The 13,484-nt window shown below is 41.0% G+C and overlaps 1 protein-coding gene across 7 annotated transcripts in view; it reads left to right on the forward strand.

Moving 5' to 3' along the window:
- sgcd (sarcoglycan, delta (dystrophin-associated glycoprotein)) overlaps positions 1-13,484 on the forward strand; it is a 399,067-nt gene that overhangs the window by 230,345 nt on the left and 155,238 nt on the right. The window contains exon 1 of one of the 7 annotated variants that reach the window (XM_040032547.1): positions 6,418-10,407. The exons of the other annotated variants lie outside the window; for them this stretch is intronic. Coding sequence (XP_039888481.1) covers positions 10,363-10,407 — 45 coding nt within the window. The 5' untranslated portion in view covers positions 6,418-10,362. Of the gene's footprint in view, positions 1-6,417; positions 10,408-13,484 lie in introns of those variants that run through there. 7 annotated transcript variants of the gene reach the window in all.

Consider the following 13,484-nt stretch of genomic DNA (forward strand, 5'->3'; position numbering starts at 1 on the left):
GACTTCATGAACTCTTTTCTTGGGCCCTCCTGTAACTGAACCACAGCTCATTGCTTCACAGAGAGGAAAACCCATTCTGACTTTAACTCTGCCTCCTGTCATGTGCTGCAACTCGAAGCAGCTTTTAGACGTCTTAAACCCCCTCAGAACAAGCTACGCTAACATCCATGTACTAGTTTCCCCATCGAGACCAGCATCCTGCACTGAGTGATGCTTTTATAGGCCGTGATGTCATTAAAACAAGTACTAACACGATGTGAGACTAAAACGACGTGTTAACACAAAATCCGTGGATTCGCTGTAAATATAAATTTGCATTGTTATTCCCCCCCAGCCGTCAGCGTCGGCCGTTATATGTAAACACAAATAAGCTGTGAAAAGTTCAGCAGAAGTGCTCTGCGACTAAAGTTATTGTTGTTATTATTCAACACCGATACTTCCCCCAAGGCTGCTTCCACGGCCGAGCGTATGAGTGTTTATGGTTCATGACACAATTATGATTAAGATGTTAGCCTCTCACTGCCAGTAGCTGGTAAGGAGTGAGCAAATAAAAAGTGGGGTGGGGGGAGAAGAGAGCGAGCGAGCGAGCAGGGAAAAAAGACATGCAATTTAGCATCAGTGTCTCACTCCTGGGACACCGGCGAGGAGCACAGTGCTGACCTGTCACTGCGCTGGGTCTCATCTAAGAGGACTCTCGACTGCTTCCTCTCACACCAACCTAAAGCCTTTCTTTCTCCTCCTTTGCCTCATTTTCTTCCTCACAACAGATAATTCATTCATTCTCCAACAGAGACCTGAAGAGTTTATGCACCGCAGGTGACAACTCGATTAGTAACTAGTAATCTGACGAGTGGATTCAGTTCATTACGGCACGTTAATGTGACGACAGTGTCGCCTTGCTGGGGATCTGTTTGCTCCCGTTAACTCTGATTATATCACAATTCCTTGAATCCTAAACAATTTCTGTGTGATCTGAAAAACCAGAGGTGGGCCGATTGATTTATTTAAGTTTATTCATTATGAGCCCCTAAACGTGAACAGCCGAGCTTCAGCTCCTACGTTAAAGAAACACTGGTGGGTGCGAGTGCTACCCCTCAGCCTCTCCTTAGATGTGAGCTATAAATTTGAAAATCCACGAGATTTTCAGAAAACATGACCTCTGACCTTCATCACGAGGTTGAGGTCACTGAGATGCACCATGGTATCAATTTGAAATACTTACGATTCTTGAGTTATCGTGTTTAAGACTTGACCTCTGAGACTTAAATTCACTGTTGATTTTTAATAGATGCGTTTGTGGTATCAATTTGATCATTCATGAGATATTGTGTTCCCAAAGTCGGTCGCCCACGCCACCCACCCTTCCCCGTGGAGTACTGACGATACCCCGTCGGCCTTTTATGCCGAGGGAGAAAACAGTCTTGTAACCACGAAAATAATCAGCTTCTCTGAAAGTGTAGTCCTCCAAAAAAAACAACAAGTCCATCTCCACGTTGAAGGGTTGCCATGTTTCACTGGTGAAGGGTGCATGCAACAGTGATCATGCAGCAATATGTGGCGTGCAGAGCAGCCATATGTTGCTGTAAAACGCAGCATGCAAATGCTGTGAGTTTGATGTCTGTGCTTTGTTTGACGCCACTCGGATTAATTCTCTTAGAGAGATTAGTTAAAGGATAACATTTCTAAATGCTGCACAAAAGCAGCACAATAAATTCAAAGAGTTTGACTTGCAGTGGGAGGGTCTACCAAATCTGAGAGATCTCAGTAAAAGCTGCAATTTTGATTTTATCTAAACAGGAAAAACTCAGCACCCGTGGAGCATGGAAGTTTACACTATGTGCAACGAGTGTGCAAGCGATTAGGGGTAACATTAGCAGCCTAGAGAAATACGATTTATTTACGGGTAAGAATAATAATAAAAATAATATTCCCTACAGTGGTAGAAAGGAAAGAAACAGCCTCCTTCACTACCAACAGAGACACACAGGGGTTAAATGCAGGGATTTAGGGCCTCATGTTATTTTTGGTGATGGTAAAAGCAGGAAAAGTCGATCCCAGGAGCCTCTTTATGCTGCCAAGGAAATGCTTCTTCATCTTTACCTCCCAGTCTGCTGCCTCTCTGTCTAAATGCTGCCATCATGTCAGCTCTTCCTGTTTCTTCCCCTCATTTACCCCCCCACCGCCCTACTCTCTCCCCACCCCTCCCTGTTTCTCTTACCCATCACTGTCTGTCTGAGCACACTTTGGAGGGTGTTCAGCTCTGTCTGGTTGAAGTCCAAAACATCTAAATCACCACAGGGGGTGCCGATCCAGACTTGGAGCTTGGCAGCGTCACTCCCACTTCTTTCCGATTCTCTTTTCCCTCCGCTAATACTTGCGTGTCTCTTGCCGAAAGCCACATCTTCAGGTTTTATTTTGCTCTGCTTTAATGTGATGACGTCCTCTCTGCTCCTCTCCGCGTTAAATCCAGTCTGTGATTAAACGTTTTAACAGATAATAAATTCATGCTAGCAGAGAACCTGTTAGCTTTGGTGACATTAAAGATTAAGTTACTGTAATTATACTTGTGAAGTATGGCCTCAGGGCTCACGGGCCTATCTGTTCATAAAGGTAGAACTATGATGAGGTTCTGCTCTTTATGGCTCGCATGTCTGAGGGCACGTTTTCAGCTAAAATGAGCAAACACTGATGTTTCTGTGCTTGTGGCATGCAGACAATAGCACCTGCATGCGTTAGATGTTCTGCTGCATACTTTTTACACACGTCTCAGCACAGGAGCCTGTATACGCACAAAATAAGAGGTACAGATGATCACATTCGAATGTGTTACAACTTAAGTGTTGGCCTGTAGTCACTCAGATGCTTCCTAAAAGGGAGATGTTGCTAAAGATATAAGAATTTTCTCTGGTGTCACTCGTATTATTAATTCTACTGTTCATGTGCACGGAGGATGAAAATGATGACGCAGTGAAGTGAACATTACCTTTATTTATATTGCATGAAAAGACAAGAGCGCACAATAATGTCGAAATTCGTTTAGGACAGAAACACGATATCGGCTCTTTGCTAACATCTGCAGAAACGGCATGCTAACAAAAAGCTAGCTAGTTGTAGCATTTCCCATTTGGGAAAATGGTACAACTAGCTAGCTTCAGTGCTTCCTGTTTCTCATGAAAACATTTTAAAGGAAGTGAAGAGCAGACAAATGGACACATTTCATATTGAATGTCAAGGAAAACAAGATGTTTATTAAACCATGTGCCACAAAGCTCACTGGTAAAAACATAAAAAAAACCCTTATTTTATTCTGTCTCAACTTTAGATTAGGTATAGTAAAAGTTCAAGAATTGCTATGCCTTAACTAAATGTTTTAGTCAAAAGACAGTGACTAAATCTAAATCAAAATTTGCAGTCAAAATTAAAAAAACAAAAAAACAATGCTAATGCTAGCTGTATGCTAGCTTTTACCTCAACTAAGTCACTGAACCATGTTTTTGGATTCATCTGATGAAGTTTCGGTTTTGGTGGGTGAACTTCTAGTGTTTTATCTGTCTCTACACTGCACCCATACAGTTTATGCAGTTCTTCCATCCATGCTTGTTAGCAGTTAGCTGATGGAACTACTGCGACATCACTCGTTGGGCGCGGAGTAGTAGTAGTTAATGTCAAAATATATGGCAACTTCTTTTCTTTCTAAACTACATTCATGTTGGAGTATTTGGGGGGGAAAAGTAAGAATTATTTCACAGTTTGTCTTTTAATTTTCTCTGTTTATTAAAAGTAAATACAGCAAAAGCCGAACAAATGAAATTAAAATGAAACAGACATTTTTTTTAATGTCTGTTTTGATTTCTGTCTATGAGATGAAGCAGAATGTGAAACTTTCTCGACATCTCTCCTTGTTAGGAATAAAGAAATATAATTCTCAGATATTTTACTATGAAAATGGAGCTTCAATATTCCACAGACAGAGAAAGTGCACTTATGAAAGCATACCAAAGAGCATAAAACTATTACTGCTGGAGTCAGGGACATTTATTTAAACAGGTCTTCATTTACATGAAAATTCCCATCAAAAAACCTGGATATGTTTTCTAGAGAGATCGCCAGCAGACATAATCTGGTTTTTATTTTTTATTCTTTAAAAAGAGAGATACTGTATAATCTCAAATGTAACCTTGATACATGAGTTCATTCACCATGGTAACAGGGCCGCAGGAACTATCAGGCTAGATACAGTCCGTGATTGGTGCTGTGTTGGTAGTGCATAGGTGGTATGTAGAGCTTTGGAGAACTGTGTGTAGATGCTCTTAGTGCTAATGTCACCAGGTTCAGAGTCTGGTTATGTAAAATAACCAGGGGATACTCCTGTTACCGTTCGTGTTGTTGGTGGTCCTTTACCTTCGCCCGTGACATTAAAGAGCAACGATTGTTGGAAACAATGAAAACTGCCGACTTCAACATTCATTCTAAACCTTTAGCATCATCTTTGAGCTACGCTGGCTTTTTGGAGGACTGCACACAAATGCATCTCCACATGTTCAATTGGCTGCTTAGCTATAGTGATGGGATTTCCGGCTCTTTTTAGAGAACCGGCTCTTTCGGCTCGGGTCACTAAAAAGAGCCGGCTCTTTCGGCTCCCAACCGGCTCTTCGGGTTGTTTTGTTGCTTTAATTCATTTATTATTAACAACATTATAAAATTATGCATGAAAGGAATTACTAATGTAAAAAATAAGTGGTTTTATTTATATATGTTTATATATAAATATATACGGTGGCCCCTAGAGTCAAAGCAAGTACAAACTCCAAAAAGCACGTACAAAGTCCAAAACACATTTCCTGTGTTAACTGAACTTCCAAAACAGAGCTACTAGATCACTTAAATTACACAATTGAAAGCATATGTGTATTGTTTGTGTATTTATACACAAGCACTCATATATATATATATATATATATATATATATATATATATATATATATATATATATATATATATATATATTTCAAATAATTTAAAAAAATGTTCATTTACCTGTTACTACCGCACACCAAATCCGGTTGTTGGTACTTCCTGGCTTGTCTAGCCACTAGGTAACAAAAGCTCAACACTGCCCCCTAGCATCCTGGAGCACTTATGTTGTGTTTTGTACGTGTTTTGGAGTTTGTACGTGCTTCAAGGTTTGTACGTGCTTCGGAGTTTGTACGTGCTAGGGAGTTTTTATGTGTTTTGGAGTTCGTACATGTTTTGGAGTTTGTACGTGCTTTGTCTGTAGGGGCCACCGTAAATATACTTTTATTTATTCACTCCACATAAAATGTAATAAATAAATCATATAATACAAAAAACAACTATTCACATTTCAACTTTTAACTATTTAAATTTTCAGCTTTTTCCTTTTAAACTGATTTAAAGTGAAACAACACAAAACACTACAAACCAGAACGAGTGAAAAACAAAGAGTGAAAACAGATATAAGATCCCTTGAAAAATTATATAATGAAACTTGTATGTTTTGGATACTTACTAAAACAATATATGAAAGTGGCCACTTTCATGAGTAAATCATATAAGCCTTATAAGATTCACTATATGAAGTAGGCCAAATCTGAAGCAAGTCTTCTATAAGTTTTTACTATTTCTTTTCCATATGGGTAGTTGTGGATGATTACTATACCTTTCTAATGTGACGTTGTTATCCCTGGCTCTCTTTCTCTCTCTCTCCCTCCCTCTCTGTTCCTGTGCTACTGTAAGCAGTGTTGCCAACTCCTCAGTAAGGAAAATCGCTATTGGCTGTCCTAAAAGTCGCTAGAAGTCGCTAAATGACGTCATCGCCTAATTTGCATAATTGGTCATGCTAATCTAATTGTAACCTATGTTGTTGGAGAGAGAAATAACATCGTGGAAGAGACTTAAAGTGAGTAAAAAACGTCCTAAATGCATTTAGAGTTTATTTAGAACTACAAATTAAATTTCTTTTAGCAATTATTGTTTTTTTTAATGTCACAATTCCAACCCTGCTCCTTTACCCGGGCTTGGACCGGCAAAAGTGACCCGAAATAGGCACTCTGGTGGAGTTACTTTGTGTGTGTGTGTTTATAAGTAGTTTTAAACCTTGTGATCCACAAAACAGCATAAGAGTAAAAGTAAAGAACTGACTGCGTTACAGCACCCGCTGCTTGTTGAGAGTAAAAGCGATATGCGCTTTCACGTCTTTTTTTAGCGACTTTTTTTTGAGAAAAAGTTGCTAAGGGGTCTGAAAACTCGCTAAATATAGCGACAAAGTCGCTAAATTGGCAACACTGACTGCAAGTGCAACTTCCGCCCCTCCCCCTTTTCCCAGCACAAAGCACAAGGCTTACGTGCAGGAGAGAGAGAGTGAGAGAAAGGAAAAAAAAAAAAAAAAACCACGGCTCCCAATAAGGAGCCAGCTCATGTCGTTCACTTCAAAGAGTCGGCTCTAAGAGCCGTTTTGTCCGCGACAGACACATCACCGCTCAGCTAAAGAGCTACCAATAAGATGTCAACGCAGGATCATAGATCTGAACTCACATGCTCACCACTATTTATTATGATCAAACTGGGTTTTAAAGTGGAAAGGACGCCTCTCTCACCTCTTGCTTGCTAGCACAGATTTTGGTATTCACATTTTTCTTTAAAAAAATAATAGTGTGTTGAGATACCGTGCATAACCGATACGATTCTTCCTCCTGGCGTAGAGGAGAACAGTTTTGCCAAATTATCCTAATCATGTGCTCAACAATGCTGTCGACAGGCCTGCTAAAGCCACTTAAATAACAAAGAGGTGAAGAATAAACCTTCTTTATAGTTGTATCCAATTATAAAAGAAAAGGAAGTTACTCAGCTGTTTAAGTATTCATTATGCCCTGCAGTCAGGCCTGGCTCTGGGCCTGGCTTCACGCCGATATGGCAGAATAAACTAGTAAAATTGGTTGCTTTCTTCTTCTTTTTATATTTATTGTTTAATCGATAAAAAGCAGCTGTGTCTGATTGTGGGCAGGTCACACCTTTCATTACACTATTTACTGTTATTTGTAAGTATTGTTTCATCTGTAATGGGCCAGTGAGACGGTGCAGTGTGGTGCAGCACTGAGCGCATGGCCTTAGTGTTAATGAGGGGCAACAAAGTGGGACAAAAGGCTGAACTGCTGGAGCACTTAAGAATACGGGTCAAAAAACCCCTTTATTTACCAAGTGCAATAACTGCACAACCATTTAACCTACTGACACTGAACAGAAACATAAAAGGTGCTTCTGGTTCGTTTATCTCGCCAACATAATACATCTTCTGCCTTTGCCTTCAAACAAACATGACTAATCTAATTACACAAATCAAAAAACAATCATGAAGCTGTAGTGGAAAGGGTGTGCAGAGCCCGCACATTCAGAGAGACGACTGCAAATTAGCCTGAACACACGCGTCCATGTGTGATGTCAGAGCTCCGTGAAGTGAAAACGTGTGGCCAGTGTAGCAAAAACAGCAGCAAAGTTCACGTTGGTGTAAACTGGACTGAGTAAATAGATCACGACTTTCTCTCAGGAGACACGGGGTCTTCTTCAAAGTAAAACAACAAGCGATGTTGATTTTATTAAAAATTTGTGTAGAAAGGGTTTAGTATTAAAATTATTCCATAGCTTGTGATATCACGATAACACGATTGGTCAGCTAATGGTCCAAGAGACCATTAGTCCAACAATACCAACAGACTGTGACGCACAGACCCTTAAACCCATAAAGAGAAGCCGCCTTTCTTCATTTCCATGCTCATAGATGACATACCGTGTTAGAGCGTGAGTGAGACGGGGCTGTCACTCCCAGCCTGTCAGTTTCGAACATGCAGGATTGTTTTTGTGAATCAGAAACCAGAAGGAGACGGAGCCGAGTCTGACTACCAAAAATACCCACTTTCTTTCACTTACTCTGTATTTAAACATTAGTTGTTATTCGTCCCCGGCTTGCTCCCTGCACCCCCAACCCATGGTAGCCAGGTTCCTGCAGTGATAGTTGGATGATGCAGTATTAAATTACCTAAATAGTGTCGATAGCAAACATTGTTAGTTTATTTTGTTTGTGAATACATATTTTATTGGAATGCCTCATATCTAAATACTTCCTGAACGAAAGCCTGTTTAGATGGGAGGCAGCTTTCATCAGAGTTTCATCACATTTCTTCTGCTCTTTGCGCCCACTGACTTTCACTGCATCACTGCTGATCTCTGATGGTTTTGTTGAGTTTTACAAAAGGAGCTGAAAAACTGAGGCTGTGGTGCTCCAACTAAAGAAAACGCTTGAGCTTCGTCTGTCTGGAGGTTAAAGCGGACCTTTTCCAGTCATTTCCAGGTTTTTTGTTTGTTTTTCTACCAGAGCAGCTTTGCATGATTCACAGTTCAAAATAATCCTTATTTGAATCATACTGGGAATTGATCCTACTCTGCTCAGGATGTCTTCACTCTGTGAAACCACACAGAGCCAAAAATAAAAGCAGAAATTCTACAATACTCATCTCATAATTGAGCTGTGTTCAATATGAGCAACAGTAACATTAACACAACAGAAAACAGGGAAAAGCACAATAGGTTCCCTTAAATGACCAACAGTCTGGGAAGTGTTTGCTTTGCATTCAGCTGATTACGATTTATTTCCACTTGCTTGTTTACTCACACATTGAAATGGCCAATAAACTCCCTCTGGCTGTCAGCCATTCCATGTATTCAAACATTTGGAGGCATGCAAGCCCCAATAATAGCCAATCCACTGGCAGCAGCCATCGGGTCCTGGTACCGATCCACATGTTGTCTATAAAAGTCCTAATGTGGAGCTGCCCGACTATTTGGCAGCAGGAATGACCAATAACATTTAGTAAAACCTCATTTCTCTCTCTAATCAGGGACAGACTTTGTTTTTCCACAATTGGGTTTTCTTCAGGGTCTCTGAATGAATAGTTGGCTGAACAAGTGGCACCACTGGAAAGCAGCCGTGAAGGGAAAAAGACTCAAAGGCCAATGATTTTGATTTGCCTCCAATTTGCCACTTATTTTCTTCCTCCCTAGCTCTTCGGCTCCACTTTCTTAACGTGCACACACACACACACACACCGCTCTGATGAGATTGGCCATTATTTTTGCTTGAACCCAGCCCCATATTCGTTTCTCAGTCAGCCACTAGCCTAAGAGGTTATTGGAAAGCTATCAGAACTCTTTGTGCATGGATGGAAATTGTGTAGAAAGCACAGAGGAGAGAGCCGTTATATTTCATCACTGCAGTGCATTTATTTGATTTGTGATATACTTTGTGAGGCGAGTAGATCCACAGCGTAATACTGTAGATGTAAAGGAATAAGAACCCACTAACGCAATGTGCACTTTCCTGAAACTTTGAAAACCATTAGCAATTTGTTATTGCGTTTGAATTTTTGAATAATGTTGCCATCTGTCTGTCGAGCCGCCGTGTTCTGAGATATAAACAGAAAGGTTCCCCTCGGCGTCGGTACTTGACAGCCAATAACTGGATACCAAGAAGTAACAGCCTGTTTTTAAGGAGTGGAAACGTCTGCATTTAGAGGTTGGAAGGGTGGTGGTGGTGGAGGTTTGTCTGCCAGGGGACCAGCCAGGAGTCCAGTTTCTGTAATAAATTGTTTGTTTAGTTTTTGGACCTTTCTTTGATCGACTCAACTTTTGCAGTTACTTCATTAGTGTGAGGAAAAGATGATGGTGGAAAGACACCACAGGATGAGGTTCAGGGTTACATCTCATAATTAGACCTAAGTGTGATCTGAAGAGAGTCCTGTATCAGTGCTGCTGTAAGCCCAAATCATCGTGGCACAGACACCAAATAAAAAGAAAAGAAACACCATTCACTTCAACAAAATGGTGCTATTGGATGCCCCGTAAACGGTATTGAGCTGCTCAGGCTGATGCATTCTCTCACTTTACTACTTCTAAAAACATGCTTCCAGTTTTAGGCAAAGATACGGAGACTAAGAAATGTATCTTTGCATACAATAAGTTGAAGAATAGTTCATTATTTCCTAGTGTCATGGTCTAGTCTCTTGGTTTCTGCCTCTGTGCTTCCTTGTGTAACGTTTTGTTTTCATGTCTGTGCCTCTCATTGTTTCTGTGTCAAGCCCGCGTCTCTGTGCCTGTCTCGTGTTTCCTGTTTTACTTTGACAGTCTCGTGTGCCGTGTTACTGTTTTCAGTTTGCTTCGCCCGGTCTCGTTGTGTGTGATTACTCCCAGCTGTGCTCTCTTCCTGTGTCTCATTCCCTCGTTATCTCTGTGTATTTAAGCCCTCTGTCTTCCTCTGTTTGTTGTTGGATCAGTCGCCATATTCCAGGGTCCATGATCCTCGTCGCTGGTTTTCATGTGCTGTCCTCCACGTCTCAGGTCTTTGGTTTTTTTTATACTTATTTTTGTAGTTGCTCCCAGTTTAGGTTTTGTTTAGTTCTTTGTCGCGTTCTGCTTTTGTTTGTATTCGTTTCCTGCTGTCATTAAAATACACTATCACTTTAAGGTCATCATCAGTGTCTATGTTGGTCGATACTCTCTTCACTCCTCGACAAATAGTTTATAATATGGTATGGGACAGTATGGTATTATGTAGTAGAACATGTTATGATATAAATTAACTTAATATCCTATTTAAGTCACTCTTTAATCATTGGTGTGGAATAAAAGTATATAATGTAATCAAGAAATATTTACAGCAATTGTGTCTAGTGTGTTTAGTGAATATTTCAGTGGAAATATTCACTAAAGGGAAATTATTTCCGGTTAAGCTAGTGCGGTCGACCGTGCACGTTCGATGACACGTGAGGAAAAGTAGGAGTAGCCCTTTCTCACTGCAGGCTGTAAACATTCTTCTCTGTCTTATATAAGAGGTGTGTAGCACATTATTAAAAAGATGAATGCACATTTTAGAGTTGAGTAAAATAGCACAAAGACACTGGTCCACAGAGGTGTGGAAAACAAATTCAGTAATTATCCTTCAGCGTGTTGCAGACAGGTGGGAGGTGGAGTCTCAGTGAGGGGCATTGTTTCTGTAGTTGTTCCTGCTTGCTGCAGACGTTGCTTCACCCTTCACCACCCTGACTGGAAACACATTCAGTACAGAAGCGTTCAGATCGTGGAAGGTTTTTTCTGAAATGTGACACATTTACACATGAATGGATGGGAACACACACACACTTCTCCATCTGACTTGATGCTGGTGTCACTGGGAGACTTGCTTTCCTGCCAAGCTGCCGAGGCTGTCGTCTCCACAACACCTGGAGAAGTTTGGCAACTCCTGAAGCATTCTGTGTGCGTTTGTGGGGGTTTTTCTTCAAGGACTTTTTCAGTTCAGTTTGTTTTGTTTCTGCAAAGCAGATTTTGTGGGAGTTGCACAAAACCACATCAAATCAAGATATTAGCTTTATTTCTGAATGAAATTGAAAGTTGAGTGGCGTGGCCGGAGGATTTGGGGGAATTAGAAAGTGTTTTTATTCACTTCAACTCGGCTTCATCTCAGAGTTTATTCACTACTTGTTTCCAAATTTCTTTCTGAAGACTTTAGCTCTGCGCAAACTTCTTTAATTTTCTCAGCTTAACAAATGTTTGTGTGTTTTCATAATCGGGATTCCTTTTGTAAACAAATGTCATTTGAACTGGATTCTGTTGAAACTGGTGATTGGACAGGACAGCGGTTTGTCTGCCATGACTCGCAGCCATATTTGGAAAGGCTTCTTGCAGATGGAAGCAGAAAAGCAAGTGTTGTGCAGGATGAGGGGCATCATTAATTCCCTCTCCCAGGCTCTGCGAGGATATTGCCAGAGAGCTGATCAAACAGCCTTGGCCACTTTTGGCTCATGCAGCTGTTGGTCGTTGTGTTCGTGCCCGTGTTTTATGTTTTGAACCAAAGATTCGGGCACTCGTGGTAAACTGCGAGGTCAGCCTCAGATAATCAAGGGTGAACCTGTGATTTTGTCTATACAGATAACTTGTAATTACCACACTGCAGTAATGTAATTACAAAAATAAATAAATAAAATGGATTCTTATCTTTGGCCACCGATGTCCAGGATTCAGATGAAGGAATGAGCAGAGCAACTGGAAATTCCCTCTCTCTTTCTCTATGGGGATGCAGAAGAGCAGCAGCCAGTGGCCTGAAGCTCATTTCTGCTGCTTGTATCTGCAGCCTGATTTTTTTTTTTATTTATTTTTTTGGTCAGTATTCACGACTTGAGGCTATAGATGAGCGTGAAAACCTAAATAGACTAAACTGACATTCGCCTTCAGGCTAATCTCTTCCCTCCGTGATGTGCCTTCTCACTGTGGTGGAGGGCTTTGAGTGATTTTCAGAGTGGACTATGTACAGGAAGAGCTATAGAGGTCCCTCGGCCCGTACATCACACACGGCCTTGGGGTTTTGATCCCAGCTGCCAAAAGACCTCAGGGTTGGTGTCGTGTTTGTGTAACGGCCCCTGATATTTCACGCAGAAATGGGCAGAGTTCCTTTGACATTTTCTGTGGCTTTTCAAGTCCAGTTCATCCAGTGGAAGCATTTGTATCCTCAGTTCTTCAGAAACTCAAATGTCTCTGGTGCTTATTGATAATAATAATTGAAATAAGCAGACAAGATGATCACAGCTTCACGGGTGAGATTAAGGAAGGTGGCCAATTCAGAGCCAGAAAAACAAGGAGAAAATTTGCCACGAGGATAATAACCATCAGCTTTTTTGCACTTAAAACCAGTAAGATTCACAGTTACACACACCCCTACATGAATGTGTGTGTGTGTCCACTTTAAATGCTATTTTAGAACAATCTCCGCTTGGATAGCTTTGCGCCTCGCTTGGCTTTTGTTTATTCTCACACTGCTTATTTCAAGCTTATCTATCAGCCTGGACGTTGCTAAGCTGCACCTCTTCAGCTCTCTGCATCTTCCCCTCACACAGAAATGAAAATCGGACCATACACAATGAGATTTCCCCATTTTTGCTGACTGGTGTTTTGGAGTCTCCTCTGTAGCCTTCAGCACTCTCTCACCGGGGCCCTGTCTTGTGCCATTTGTTTCAGTTAGCGGGTAATGTGTGTGGTTGTCAAAAACAATTGGCTTGGGTGGTGTGAGGCACGCACTCCAAAGCGCGACCGACAGTAAATTGTATTTTTCCACAGAGTTATTAGGCCATTATTATGGCGCTAGAAGTGAACAATGCCTCCTCATCATCAAAGGCAGACAATTAGAATCATCATTAATCGCTGCTATCGGCACATCAATGGGGCAAGGGGTTATAATGGAGTTATAGACCACTTATGGGGTAATCAATCAATGGGATTGCTAACTAAACTCTCTTTCATTGTGCCAAGGACTGAGTGGCCAGTCAGTGACTCAAATGAGAGCTATTGGATAGGAGTATGTGAGAGGAATGTTTACGGCATGTTATTTGTAGTAATGTTCAGTTGTGTCCAATCTCTTATCTTAA

Source organism: Simochromis diagramma, unplaced genomic scaffold (genome assembly GCF_900408965.1).
Source record: "Simochromis diagramma unplaced genomic scaffold, fSimDia1.1 OVJJ01000216.1, whole genome shotgun sequence".
NCBI classification, from domain to species: domain Eukaryota; kingdom Metazoa; phylum Chordata; class Actinopteri; order Cichliformes; family Cichlidae; genus Simochromis; species Simochromis diagramma.